Here is a 15,241-nt window from a genome sequence, read left to right as displayed (position 1 = left end):
CCGAAATTTAAACTGTATCTGATGTGAAATAAATTATCGCCCGGAGAGACTCCTGGATTATCCATCAACGACAGCCTTTTATAAAAAGTTGGGTGAGGCTGGGCAAACCGAGCAATTCCGATAGGCTGAAAAATGGGGGAAAAGCTGCTAACGAAATGAAATGAAGTGAATTGTTTGCAGAGAATTTGCAGACAATAATGGAACTCGGCGGAGAGAACGAACGGCACAAATAAAGCAGATTTCGGCTTAGCGAGATTCGTTAAACGGTTTTCCCGGAACGTTTCCGGGGCGGTTGGCGCAGCTTGAAAATGAAATTAGATCGCAAATACGACGATGTATAATTATGGCAACAGCCATTTTGGACGTGCGAGGCTCCATGGTCTATGGGAACGTATAATTATCGTCTACTTTACGGTGCTATTTTCGATAATTCAGTTAAGAGCAAAGTGCACTTATCATCTAAGGTGCTCATAAACAGTACACGATACACAAAGATGAAATCATTCTGAAATTTCAAGTGTAGATCTTAAGTGCAGCTGCTGCTGAACAGTAAAGGTCGATGAGATTCAGCGACGAAACGTCATTAGAGCCAAGCTAATGAGCTATAATACGAATTAGTGTAGAGCTCTCTACTATGTGCACGCGATATTCCTGGAGACTAATATGTTGTTGCCCCATTCGACAGATAGTTGCTTCGCATTATAACCTGCTAACAAAGTGGACCTTCTGCGGCCACAATTGTCTTAGCTCGGATCAATCGGTTAGGGTTTTTGATCTACTTGCTGGGAGATCGATAAACTAGACAAATGTGCTGAATTGAGGGGAATTCCATCCCACTGAGCTTCAAGAGATTCACATACCTTACATGGCATCGGTGAGTAATTTATATACTTCAGACCCGTTGGGAACTCATCCAAGTTATCCATTGAAAGTTTTGATTAAAGGGTATAGCTTACGTACCTACCTTAATAAGTTTCGCTATTACGGAAGCGTCGTTTAAAAGAAGTTTAATGATCGTTACAGAACAGCAAAGCAAAGTAATAATAGGATGCATTAAAAGACACAACATGCCAACGTGTATTGCGGGTGGGGGGGATCAGAGAATTCCTGAAACTTTGTTTTTAATTTAGGCAACGTGAAACTCGTCAGAATCGTGTAACTTATACCTTTGAGGCTGTCTTTGCTAATTATCTTGCAGCAGAACTTTATAAACGCATAAGATATTTGAGACAAATTAATTTTTTACAATATTGCGAAAAGTTCTGATTGAATAACAACGAAGCGTATATATTTTACAGTAAAATCCATTAAACTGAAATCGCTTCCCCGATTTATATCGTTCAATTAAATTATCAGCTACAAAATGTTCCCGAACAATTTTCACGTTGCATATTGCATACAAAATTGAATGCATTGACAATAACGCTGCGAGCAAACTAGTAGGAGAGAAATATTTGAAAGTATTTGTGCTACTCTTTATTTAAATGTAAGTAAAAATTGGTGGATGTTACTGCTGAGATTTTGAGCAAATAGCGGTGCCTCGGTAAGAGAAAATCTAAGATTACAAAGCTTAACAGTTGAAAATCTAACGCGAAGTTTAACGAGATCAGGGAAATGTTGGAGTGCAGTTACAGTCAGTGCGTAAATACAATGAGCTACGACAAAACCCGCTAGTATTAAGTTTACTCGGCTTCAAACTATAATATGCACAACACATGTAAAAAAACACATTGAAAAACATTTCCGAGATGTATACAGATTTGTGTCTGTGTTTGGATGAGCGTTTCTTAAAATCCGGTTTACATTTACTAAAAAAAAATTAGACGTAAAGCGACGGAGCAAAATAATTTCAGCTTAATTTTAGTAAATTACTTTACACGATAGTAAATCACATCGCATTATAGGTTTCCGTAACAATGCCTTTTCAGAGAATCGTACTATACACGAGTACACTGAAAAATTGTATACAAAGCGAAAGTCTAAGAAAGAGGAGTAAAATAGGATTATAATATATCCGTCAAACGCTTCCCGTGCACAACAGTTTCCATCTCGGAAGAAGTTGGTGTTGCGATAAGGATTAAATTGAGGTACCCTTATCTAGTTGGAGATTTCTCGAGTCGAATTGTTCATCCTGAAGCAAATCGAGACCCTTGGCCCTGGTGCCGTGTTGCTGACTGACGCCGCGGGCTCCGGCATAGACGGGATATAGGGGATAAAGCTGCTGTATCTTGGGATAATGCTGAAAGACCGCGGGAACCTTATTGGTGGCAGTCTTAGCCGGGGGCTCCATAAGGATGAGTCCTCTTTGCTGGGGTGATGTCGTGGAAATCAACGGTATCTTCTGTTTCGTCGTTAGCAGACTTGTCGTAAGGTGAGACTTGGTCGATGAACTGGTTCGCAAGGTGGTCAAGGTCGTAGCTGGACTAGGGGTGCTACGACCTCGAGGTCTGGAGGTTACCAGTCGTACATCCGGGCCTCTCATGGATGTCAGGCCCCTCAATGTCTGCACGGTTGGCCTGGTAGTTGGCCTGTTAGCCGATTTCCCATTCTTGTGCTGTCCTCTCGCTTTGCCCTTTCGCTGCGACTGCAATTGCGCGTTCATCATGTAAGACGGGTTCAGGCTGCCCGACTTTTCCATTTTTTGTTGCTGCCTCGCTTTCGAGCCGCTCGTTAGGGCGTTCTGACTCTTCGAGTAGATCGTCTCCCGCGGCTTCACGAACGGTCGCCGAGGGATGCTCACCCCTGCCGGATTGTACAGCGCGTACTCCGTCCGATCCGGAAGTGTCGCCGTCCCATAAAAGATCAATGCCCACTCGTGCAAAGTTGCTCGCCCTAATTATTGCCCACGTACCAACCAAATTCAGAATCCGCTCTACTTGTACTGCGTCAACCATCGACCCTCTCCATCGTCTCACCATTAATAACTAACTCTTTCTTTGTTCGTTTATTAACAGCACCAAACAAGTATAAGACATTAGAAGTGCCATAATCTTTGACTTTGAATCAAGTATCGCTTGACAAATAGTTGCATAATTGCACGATTCATTGTTCCGAGAAACTATTGATATGAAAACGTTAACCATGATCAATGAGTTATTTTAAAATACTATATTTTTTAATGAGAGCCATCATGCTCGGATAAAGTCAAATTGTGGGAGTTGTTATAATAGCAATGAATGCTGTTTTCATAATAAAATTATCTTTTTAATATAACCTCGTTTCAAATGAAAAGGGTAGAACCATAATATTTACAATAATGTATAAACGATATTCATGCGAGATACGAGCTCCCGTTTTATGTCATTAAATTTTGGCAAATGCGAGAAATCACGAGAGCATCGGGATAGGCTCGATTTGAGGCCTGGGTAATTTTAGAGCTTTCAAGCTGGGATATTTTCAAGATAGATCCTCGCGTAGCACGCCAAGATCTATTCAAAACAGGCTGAAGAATTTCTCGAAAAATATACATCGATTTTCATTGTTGAATTTCGTGTGAATGATAGCTGCAGCACCAAACACGCTCTCGTAACGCGGAGTTAACGGATTTTGCTTTCTATCACAGTATCGAATTCCTAGACGTTAGATAATAAAATCTGGCTCGTCATGCAATCTCTCCTGAAAGGACTTGGCTCCTCATTCGATACTTTTTCGGAAGAGATGGATAAGAAAATAGTTTTTCCTCAAAGTTTTTTAAATTACATTTGATTTTAACTGAAAATTGGGAGATTCCCACGATTACAATCTAATTTGTAATTTGATAGTTTAGAAAACCGAAGTTTCAGAGAGAAAATTGAGTGAGAGTTTTTAGTAGTAGGGTGCCATCGGCTTTAATGTACCCGACAAGCTTGCAAACCAAAGTGGTTGTGCGGTTATCCTCGCAAAGGTCACTTTTCTGTAGCAGTCAGCAAAACCTTCGACCGCCATTACGAACACCGCGAGATTTGAATGCGAAACTATCCAATGACAGAGATAATGTGGTTTCCACGTGCATCGACTATGAATAAGTTGCAAAACCAAGTTTGATAAACTTCATTTATCAATTATCTTACAGCTTTTCTTACGTTACAAGCAAATATCTGAAATTACTGATAAAATCCGATGTGAATTTTCTACGTGTGACTCAAACTGACGTTTTATCCAACTGAGCAGATTGAACGATTTTATTTATAAAGAAGAATATCCTTTTATAGGTCGTATGCTCATATATGAATGAATAATCACTGAGCTGAATTATAAATCTAACATTGATATTGCATAGCACGTTAGTTACCATGAATTGAAGTGGTGGTTAATAGTCGATTATTTTGGATGAATGGTTTTGGTTAGTTATTTGATAGTGATATATAAAATGAAGCAATAGTGGACTTACCAAGATAGCGACCCTCGTTGTGGATTTCGAGTTTCCATGTTCCGTGTGGTCTTTCGCCCCACGTATGAACGGACATAAATGGCCATTCAGTGAATCCAGCTTTAGATACATCGTGAGGTCTCTTTGCCAGAAGAGTACTTTTCGTTCCTTGAGGAGACGTCAGATGTATCTGAAGATCCCCCCTCCTCGAAGCCATCAACGATACTTTAGCCTACCACCAAATAAATTTTATTCTTCATCTTTTCTGTAGTTCCTTATATTTGAAAAAAATTAATAGGCCTATGTCTAATATTCCCTACAAGTATAATTGTATAATTCGTAAGAATTCAGCTCACCTGTACATGTTCTAGAAAATTGACACCACTGCATTCTTTCACGTGTAATTGCAGGGTTAACTGACTTCTAGGTGGAATTTGCCTAAATAAATTATTTACGCTTAATTTGCAAGAAATTAAAAGTTTTAGAAATATGAAAATATTTGTTTAAAATAAATAAAATTATCCCTTTTAGTTTGACTCTGCACACTGTAGGTATGAGAGAATAATTTACCTGCCAGTATGTGGTGCAGAGACCTCACATCTGTGTTGCTCTGGAACCGTTCTCCATTTTCTTGCTAGGTGTACCATGGCAGTGGCATCCATCAATCCGTAACCGAAGCTATGGCTCACTAAAAAAAACAAAACGAAAGGGACCATTATTGGTGCACAGAAATCAAGGACTATTCAAAGGTATTTTCTTGTATAACGGTAAATTAATAAAGAGGAATACATAAATTTGTTTAAATCTGTGACCTGTATGTTGGTGAACGAACTTTAATAACATAGGGAAGATGTAGATGAAGAGATAAGTCGGATGATACTAACCGTTCCTCCCAACACCATTTGTAACCCAGTCTGGTGCTTTTAAGTTTGCTGGCTTTGCAGTTCTGACAACAATGTGTTGCATGTCTCTCCAAGTTAACTCACTATTTGCCTCGAGGGCTAACGCACAAATGCCGGCAGCGAGAGGTGCAGATGCTGAAGTTCCAGTATGACTGCTGGTGCAGTGATGATGAAGATCCGTTGTCACCACTTGCTTCTCACCAGTGGATCCTTTTATAAATTAATGCAATATTTATTATCTCAATTTTCTTTCCCTAATTAGATTTCGTAAATGTTAAAGGAGGTAACTCCTTTCGAGAATTTATCTTTAAATGTAGTTAATGTAGCTAGTTGTAATTGCAGCAATATCTTCTCGAGAAGAAAACAGTATTTCCGAAGGTTTCCCGTAGGGGAAAGTTTTTTTCTTAAAGAAATTGCGCCATGACGAACCTGAACTGTAAGTTGTAGCTAGTGTGGAGGAACATGCTTCGCTGTACCAGGGGACCAGTCCGTTTTCTGTGGCGCTACTGATGGACAACGTCCAGATGCTGTTCGTGTAGCCATCGCAATTGCAGTTGTCACTATCCTTACCGCCATTTCCTGACGCCCAAACGAAAATGGAGCCTTTCCCATTTCGACCCTAACAGAGTTAAAAAATTCCTTGAATTCGTTCCAAATATTAACTTAGCATAAATATTGCAATAAATTTTTTTAAATATTTTATTAAGTTATTCGGATGAATTTTTTTCGATTACTGTAAAATATGCAAGGTTCGTGAATTTGGGATAAGTAGAGAGCTTAAAGTTCCAATATTTAACGCCTGTTTTTCATTACTGCCGGTTAGATGCATGGCTGTTTTATTCTCTTCAGGAATTGCAGATTCCGCCTGCGTATTATAACGCTACGCGAAACTTCAGCAGACAAGTTTTGTCCCAGATTCTATTTTAATTTTGTTAGAAATTTTGCGCCAAGAAAGATTTTTGTGACGCTCTTAGGTATACGACACCTTAATTGGTTTTTCTACGTTTCCTCCATTTTGTTGCAATAGCTTTATTGAAAACTTCATCGTTGTACCCATATTTGTAAAATATAGCAGTGGATTATTTTTTAACCGCAATAAAAACGATAAATAACTTATTTTTAAAAACAGCGTGGAATTATGCAAACAATTTTAATTTTAAAATAAATATGAAAAGAGAGAATTTCAATGCTCTCTGATAATTTAATTTATACATTTCGTACCACAGTCATTTTTTTTTTAAATCAGTTGAGAATGTTGATACACATTTATATAGGTACTAGTTAGAAACTTTCTGAAACTGATCTGCCAGAAGTCTATTAATATGCTCTCAACTATCAACCATCTTTCATTACGAAATTTAATTCTCTTTGTACTATCATTAGTTCTAGCTTATTAATTTATTTTCAACTAAAAGCTTAAAAAACCTTTATCAAAAGCAACAGTTAAGTTTTACTCAAAAAGGTTACAGGCATCTACGAACTTTTTTCATAAAACTAATAAATGTTCAAAACTTGAAGGATCCAAAGATGATTGAATTATGACAATGTACTGTGAATTTTAGGATTTGTATAATTTTATTTTTTGTTAAAGAAAATTGAACTATTTTTTAATGACATAAGAAGCAGTGTAAAAAACAGTTTACGTAAAAATCATTAGTGATAATGCAAAAAAATACAGAAATTGTTCTAGTTTTGCAGGATTTCAAGTTGGAAGCTTAATAACCTTGCTTAATTTTACCTCGGTTTAAAATGTTCTTCTAAAGCTACAATTACAATAAGTGCTTTTGAGAAGCTTTCTGAAAAGAGAAATGCAATTAAACTACCTGATATTATTCAACCTAACATTTTACACAAGTCCATGCTGGAGATCGTTCGTTATGCTTCTCTTAATTTTGTACTAATTTCTACAAATTTTAATAATTTAATAAGTAATTGTCAAATAACTGAATAAAAAAATTAATGTGTATCTAATGAAAAACTGTAAATATATATTTGATCGAAAATAACGTAGAATTTTATGAAATATACAGGAACGCTGTATAGTTGTATACCTGAAAATATATACCAACCTTAGTTATCCCTTCGACAAAAGCTCGGGTGGCGAGCTCACCAGGACCATCAACAGTCTTTCCATCATCATCTGGACCCCACGAGGCACTATATATATCTACGTGCTGAGGATTAAGGCTCAATGACCTTGCTTCTACCGCGTCGGTTACATCTCCGTCTAACATTCTTACACCTATCATTAATACAAAAATAGTATATGTGACTCGTATTCGATTAAAAATTATTTGTTGCATTATTCGATTAATGTGCATGCACACTTAAAATTATATTTTACAGAATATTACGTAAAATACAAATTTTAAGAAGGAGTAGTGTTTAGATAAAACACGCGCGTAGTATCATTAATTGTTTTCCTTAGTCTTACCACCGACACCAGCACCGTAGGCTACGCCAATTGCACAGATGGAATTGTTTGCAGTGGCTGCTACTTCGCCAGCACACCTGGTTCCGTGTCTATTGCTGTCTAAATAATCGTACCTTGGCATGGGATCTTCATCATGGTTATTAACATCAAAACTAGCTTGGGGGTCCTGTAGATGTAACGTTTTGTCAGTAAAATTCTATTTTTTTTCTACTATTCAGAGAACCGACGGGAGACACTTACATAATTTTTGTAAAGGTCTGGATGGTCTTTTTCTAAACCATCGTCTAAAATTGTCACCACCACGTTCTTTCCTGTTATACCTTCTGCCCAGGCACCTTGTACGTTCATGTCAAGACCATTCCCTCTATTCTGTAATCATTTATTTCATTTTGCAGAAATGTTATATTTTAATGCATTCTCGACATTGGTATTGCCATTATTTCAAGAAAATATTAGCTTACCAGGTACCACATTTGGATCCACCTCTCATCGTTGAGGTTAATTATTTTATTATTGGACGGACCACGTTTGACTATTAGATCCCGTTTGGATCTACTTTTGGCACGTTGCTGTTCCGCTCGACGAACTCTGGAGTCACTCGAAAGCCTTTCGTGAATATCCAGGTGCGGCTCGGCAGATCTTTTCACTACAGATCGATGTTCGAAGTGGTACCAGTCATCAAAAATCTGAAAGAAAGGCAAAGCATGGAATTAATTTTTGAAGTATAGCAGAAATTAATTTAAGAAATAAAAAAAGTAAAAGAGAGGCCAGACTGGTAGTTAATACAAATTTATAGTAGTTTTTTTTGTGATGATAGGTGAAAATTTTTAACCGTAGAACAAAAAGAATATTTTACGCAAGTTTGTTTTGCTAAAGGAATGAAATACAGCGATGAAGTTGGAAAACGGCGAATAGTGATAAACGGGAAAACTTTGTGACAGGAGCTGCGGGATCTCTTACATTTCCTGCGTTTTCTGACACTCTCATGCATATTTTCATTTGCAAAACTCTCATGGATTTTCCAACTCACTTTTAGTACGTCTGTTCTATTTTACTCTCATTCGCTAGGTAAGCAGTTTCCCTCGCTTATAATATACTATCTCTAATTCTATCACTCTTAACAATAAGTAAGTATATAATACTCTAGCTCGTCAATTAAATACTTCTTAGTGATTGATATCTCGTTTCAATTGAAACTTTACACATTTTTATTAAACAGAGTTTACCGTTTGTTTCTTACAAGTTTTACAGCACTTTCTTTCATTTTCTGAGCATAAGTTTTATGCTGCGGTACATTACATTTATTACTACTTGCATAATAAAACGGTGAGTCTATCATTTTAGAGAATCGTGGTTGATCGTCCTCTGTCACAGTTTTTGGTAAAGGAGGACAAGATTTTGGAGCATAAATTGGATGCGCTATTACATCAACGATAAGAGGTCCGCAAGGATTTAATAAATTATTATTTCTTTTATAGGTTTTTATCCTTATTGGGTACTTTTGCTTCAACCATTCACCAGTAGGCTTTTTAGATCTTCTAATCGCTTTTCTTCTGCTTTTTAACGTTGATGGATAAAAGGTATAATTTACTGGCTTCTCAATGCGTGGAAAAACCTTCGTTTGATTATTAATACATTTTTGACTGCTGGAATTTGACTGACATCTGGTAAACTCAAGACAAGGACTCAAAAATGGACTATCTTCGGTCATTGACACTTCCATAGCATAAGGTGCTTTACCTGAACACGACACTATTGTTTTTTGAATTGAATTATTCACCACATGATTGAACTCCCAAATTATGTTAGGAATCTGAAACATGATTTGTTAAAGATTTCAAAACATTTTAAGTATTAAGAGCACTGGTTTACATAGAATAAATTCATCAAGAGAGAGGAAACAATAAGAGACAGCAGGAAAAACGCGAATAAAAAACGTGCTTTTGTGTACTAAAAATAACAAACAAATTTAGATAGAAGACGGAGGAAATGCATTAGGCTTGCATCGATTTATTTAGTTTGTATGTGGCTACAGAATATCGTCGTTTATCGGTTTTGCTTGGAGTTCTATGCATAAACAAGATGATAGCCAATCAATATGATCATTGAAATATTGATCATGTTTGCAATTGGAGAATCAATGCTGCCACGAGACTTGCTACGTTTCATTTTAACGATCGTCTGTATACCAAACTAAAACTATTTATTCTAGGTTATATTATACCACGAACCCAATTTTTCTGCTGACGCCAATACATCGGTAACATTTTTCAGTTTTTTTTCACGTATATGTTTTCTAAAATATTTTCACAATCTTTTTTATATTTTTCATTTTAAATAAACAGAGATATCGAAGAATTACTTCATTTCTCTCAAAACTTGAATTTGGCAAGAACAACTAGGTTAGTTAAAATATTAATAACCACAGTGTCAAATGTTTTTTTTTTCCTTCAATTGGTTCGATATTGTGTATAGTTCATACGAGTTAATCATCGTAGCTTCTGCTTTGATAACTGACAAATCCTAGGAGTGTATAAAAAATCCGATGTTCGTATAGGTATCCAATTCTGATCCGTATGCTTTCTTAAAGAAATCCTCAAGAAAAGCTTCAATCTCTCAACAGATTTTGACGAATTTAAAATCCATTTCTACGATGGCAAATCGATCATTCTCAATCTAAGACGTTTTGCGGAAACTCGAATCTGTTTGGACGAGAACCACGCTTATGAATTTTTCTGTTTGACGATTCACAGCCTTGAATAGATTGATGGAATCTACTTATGGAATTAGCATGGCTCTGCCCCATTGAAATATTCGAAATTGCCCGATCCCAATCGTGAATTCGATAAGTTTGCACGAATGTGAAATTTAATGAATAGGATTTCCTGCTTCCGCAGCGCATATATAGTGTCGTCAATGCCGAAGAACAAATACACAAGCGTATAATTAGACAAAATTAGCCCGACGAATGGTTGAAATGTTTTAACAGAGATTATATGCAAGACGGGGAATGAAACGAGAGGAATGTGAAAAGATTCGTAGAGATGAGTTGATGAAGGGAAAAGAAGTGGGGGTAGGGTAGAGAGAGAGAGAGAGAGAGGGGGGGGGGGTTGGAGGAAAGTGATGGATTTTGAAACGTGACCAGCTGAAATATGGTATTAGCGCTTCGTAGGACGGCAGCTGGATAGAATGGAGGGCGCATTATTAGCGAGGGTCTGCATGGCTTTCACGATTCGGCGTTGGCAGATTGCAAGAGCACGCTCATGAATCCGCCAATCAATGCCTTCGCACGGGGCCGCAAATCGTATAAGCCAAGCGCGTTCGACCGGTCGGTCGGCCGGCGTGTCGCTTTTATAATGAATCGGCCGGGGTGCGGGGAATCCTGCGGCAATCGGCTCCGATCGCCAGCCAACTACGAGATACGAGAGTATCGACGATCAATCCGGAAATTCCAGTCGATCATTTTCACTGGCAAGAGTCACGGATCAAAGTTGGAATGTCGCGATGCAAATTCGATTTGACGAGTGTTCCTGTCGCAGATTCACGTTATTGTGTTTGCCAACTATCCAGGCATTCTCTCCACCTATCTCGTCCTACACGATTCATTATGAATTTCAGCCGAGCCGTTCGATCCATGATTAATCAGTTGCCCGATCGTCCCTGATGCGTCGTCACTTTCACGCCTACCTGTAACGATCAAATTTACGATCCTCTTCGTCACTATATATATATATATATATAACTTTCCTTCCTTCCTTCCTTCCTTACTCGATTTGTCAACTGATTATTTCATTCAAGTGTCGTAAAATACCAAACCTCGGAGGATAAATTAGTCGACGCTGCTCAAAGAATCATAATTTTGGCAAAATACCCCGTCCGTGAAATTAGAAACGGATATGCGGTGTTAACGTGGTATCGCCGGTAGATTAGAGAATGATCGAACTCAATCATAATAGCTATTTAATGCCTACTAATTATTACGACTATGCAAATTTTGCTACACGCTTTATGGCTGATTAGTTCGCATCAAGCCCAATCCAATTTCAAACGATCTAATTAATAAGACTAGTTGGTTTCGAAAGTTTATTATATACGTTGCATTTGATAACTGAGGAAAGTGATTTTTCAGTAGCAGTGAAGTTTGTCGGTAATTCAATATTCCAAGTTGTTCAGTAGTAGTATATGGGCAAAGCTGGTATAATGAATATCCGGGAAAACTATTTCGACGATATACTCCCAGCAGAACTCGTGTTAATCTACGAAGCTGGGTACATTAACCGCTAGAATACCTAACTGACATTGCATTAGTCATTGGTGCAGTTACCCTTGGGGCACTTCCTATCTTTGGCTACCCTGCTAAAAGCGCGTAGGTTAGTTTGCATCAGTTATGCAAGAAGAAAGACAAATCTGTAACCTCATTCCTGGACTCCTGCGCTTAAAAACAAATGCATTTTGCACGAGCCTAACTTAAGCCTGTTTAAAGGATATTTCGATCCCCTGTATATGTACATGTAACATTTTCCCTTCTACTATTATTGTTCATCGAACTTTAACAAATTTTACTCGATCCAGTTATTTACGGGCGGTGAGTTATAAAGCCAGCTAATAAAGTTTTTGCCGCGTACTTTTTATTTATGACTTTCATTTCGATACTGCAGCGGCAGATCAAAGCTCAGTTTCACCCTCTCCCTTTCTCGCTTCCTGCTTCATTCAATCATTCGCCCGTTTTGTTGCAGTCACTGAATATCAATTTCGGAGCAACGAATGGTAGCATTCGAAGGTTTTCTTTTCACAATGCCGGGTACATCGTAAACGCTGGGCGACCCGGGCATTAAAGATACTGTAAAATTGGCAGAACGTGATTTATAGGGACCAACTTCAGCCGTGACATTGGCATCGTCTCAAATTTATGTGACTTTTCAAATAACGGAATACCTGCACCACGTACGTAATTGTTAATTTATCACCAAAGATTTATGAATTTAATTGTTTTCGATTAAAACCTACGGCAGAGACTGTTACCAACTAATATGTTTATGCATTTGCTCGTCCCAACGGTTCAGATGTTCTACTCTCATAAATTTTTAATCTTTACCGTTATTGGATAGTGTAAGTTCCTCTGCAAGAAACTCATTTCTCGAACCTTTGCCAAATGAATCATGAGACGCTTTGAACGAACTTTTGATTATCTTTTCCGTGATCAATTTATTCAGAAATCGCCTTTTCATTTAGTTGAAACTCCGCATCTATCACTATCACGAAAGTTGGATGATTTTACCTTTTCTACTCTGACTCTCTTTTATCGCCTACTTTGATCTCGTCTCGACGAAGAGTTTCTATATAAATCAACGAGTTGCAATAAAACTGAGCGATAAAAATAAAAACTATTATGAAAAAGAATTAATACACGACAAGACAGCGTCGGAAGAGGAAACAGAGGAAAAGCTATATACATTTAGAACAATTCTTATTCGTCTGCCATCGATCAATGAAACTGGTGAACAAGGCACTTTGGATAGATTCCAAAACTAAAAACGAGTTTTTTCATTCACCAGACGACGGTAATTTTGTATAATGAGATATCAAAATGTACGGTACTGCAGCTGCAAATCGCTGAAGTCGAAACTTCGTTAATCCCATGCCTGGTAATTATTATTTGCTTATGAATTTAATCAAGCCGGAATAAGCTAGAAATATTTTCCTGCAAATTCTCTCCATTATTCTCCATTGAAAATATACATTTTTGTATCGTGTAAACTGCTTTATTCTTTTCGATTCTTTGGCGGTGGACATGGACAACACGTCGGCAGATAACAGTTATAGCTACAAACTCGAGATATAATTAAAAAGCAAAGCTAATGATTCAGTGACCCGTAACGGTCGCCCTGCAACTACATAGTTCCAAAGCTACCAAGTTCGCGTTACAGTCGGTTGCACAAAAGCAAAGGACAGAGTCAGATACGATGCAAGATCTACGTTATGATCTCCAGTTTTCCTAACGTTATCGTACAAATATTTTCTAGAGCTACGCGTTGTCTATCGCGACCTTTTTATTCTAGTAACAATACCTATTTTTCTAATTAAATTACAGATCGCGTTCAATCTCACAGCCAATCAAAAATCGTGCTATTCTAAAAGATAGACGAAAATCAATTTCCAATAAAAGCAAACCCTTGAATGTTTCGTATAATTATTCGAATATTTGGTTTATCGTAAAACAAAGAAAATAGATACAAGCATTTGATCTCGCACGGTTGACTTAACCTCAAGCATTTCTATTGCAAATAAGTTCTCACGTTTGCTTATGAGAAGCTTGACTTTTTTTGTTTCATTGGCTAAGCAGAACATTTTTTTATAGCTTTTAGTGGAGCATAAAAATTTCATTTTGCGAAAGTACGTTGAAATAATCGAAAAGTATATATCTGGTCAGCTGTAAATGTTGATATGAAATTTTAGTATTCGTTACTGACCTACCGTTCTATATCTCCTGTATGATTCCATTCTCATTCAAACGCAAAATGTGGATTAAAAAAATCTCTGGATTAAAAAAATAACTAAAAATTGTGTGAGGATAAAAAGTGGATAATCTTTGGTAACATCAAAATCTGTCGTCTAGGAAAAGTTCGTGTGACTTTAAATTTATCTTTCATAAAATAAATGTTTCTGGTTCGATAAGGTACTTTAATAAATTTTTGGGCCAGTAATTTATAACTTTGTAACTGCCAGATTTCCGAGAGTTTTTAACGAATCGAATCGGGGAAAAGTTGCACGAAACGGAGGAAGATTGCAATCACGAATCCTCCATTCCTAATGCTCAGTTCATCAAGAACTGTAGATGTAATTATTCAGCTCTGGAGAATCGATCGTTTCAAATAGCTGATTCCACCACATGCTTCATTTTAGATAAATTATGTTATACGATATATCTAATGTGATTAATTATAATAACGTTAAAGTTAATATGCGTAATCACGTTTTAACAATAACTAGTTTAAAATATTTTTCCACACTTCACAATTGTTTGAATAAATTTCCTGCTGTTACCGACAGCTAGCGCCTACTTTCACACAAAACTAGGAGCCGTATATTAAAGATAAACAATTTTTACTGCTTTTTCATAATATATCGATGAACTTATGATTTAACAAATCTATCATTTCTTACTTAAATAATGCTATTGGGATGCTTTATATCAATCGAACCACAGTAAACATGAGGTAACCAATTAGTTAAATCTGAATAATCGTCATTATTAAGCCAAACGGATATGATTATTTAAAATTCAAGGAACACACGTCATAAATTGCAATGTTCAGTCAGTGGCTGGTACAAAGAAAATTCCATTTGGTAATTAAAAAAGTTAAACGTATTCATTTCACACAATTCAATGAAAACAATAAATATTAATTTTCAAGAATCCTTTATTATATAGCCTTACTATAAAAAAATGATTATATTAAATTATTAAATTATCGATTGATTATTTTATGCTAATCAAATTGATTTATACATGTGCGACGTTTATTTATCTCATTGCCAAATTTCAACGAGCTCCAA

The 15,241-nt window shown here is 36.9% G+C and overlaps 1 protein-coding gene across 4 annotated transcripts in view; it reads right to left on the bottom strand.

Moving 5' to 3' along the window:
* The window catches only part of LOC136774581 (furin-like protease 1), a 104,026-nt gene that overhangs the window by 14,709 nt on the left and 74,076 nt on the right, over window positions 1-15,241 (bottom strand). For 3 of the 4 annotated variants that reach the window (XM_066728987.1, XM_066728985.1, XM_066728986.1), the window contains exons 3-12: window positions 8,146-8,370; window positions 7,925-8,053; window positions 7,685-7,850; window positions 7,320-7,492; window positions 5,680-5,869; window positions 5,233-5,460; window positions 4,919-5,036; window positions 4,705-4,786; window positions 4,370-4,580; window positions 2,092-2,832 (exon numbers count right to left, since the gene is read on the bottom strand). In XM_066728987.1, the coding sequence (XP_066585084.1) occupies window positions 2,092-2,832; window positions 4,370-4,580; window positions 4,705-4,786; window positions 4,919-5,036; window positions 5,233-5,460; window positions 5,680-5,869; window positions 7,320-7,492; window positions 7,685-7,850; window positions 7,925-8,053; window positions 8,146-8,370 (2,263 nt within the window). The remainder of the gene's footprint in view (window positions 1-2,091; window positions 2,833-4,369; window positions 4,581-4,704; window positions 4,787-4,918; window positions 5,037-5,232; window positions 5,461-5,679; window positions 5,870-7,319; window positions 7,493-7,684; window positions 7,851-7,924; window positions 8,054-8,145; window positions 8,371-15,241) is intronic. The other variant, XM_066728988.1, reaches the window with a different exon arrangement.

Source organism: Prorops nasuta, unplaced genomic scaffold (assembly GCF_024137725.1).
Source record: "Prorops nasuta isolate Cenicafe-Biocafe unplaced genomic scaffold, Cenicafe_Pnas_1.2 PNAS00006, whole genome shotgun sequence".
Lineage (NCBI taxonomy): Eukaryota > Metazoa > Arthropoda > Insecta > Hymenoptera > Bethylidae > Prorops > Prorops nasuta.
Note: the sequence above shows the minus strand (reverse complement) of the source record. Positions and strands in the feature narration are given on the sequence as shown.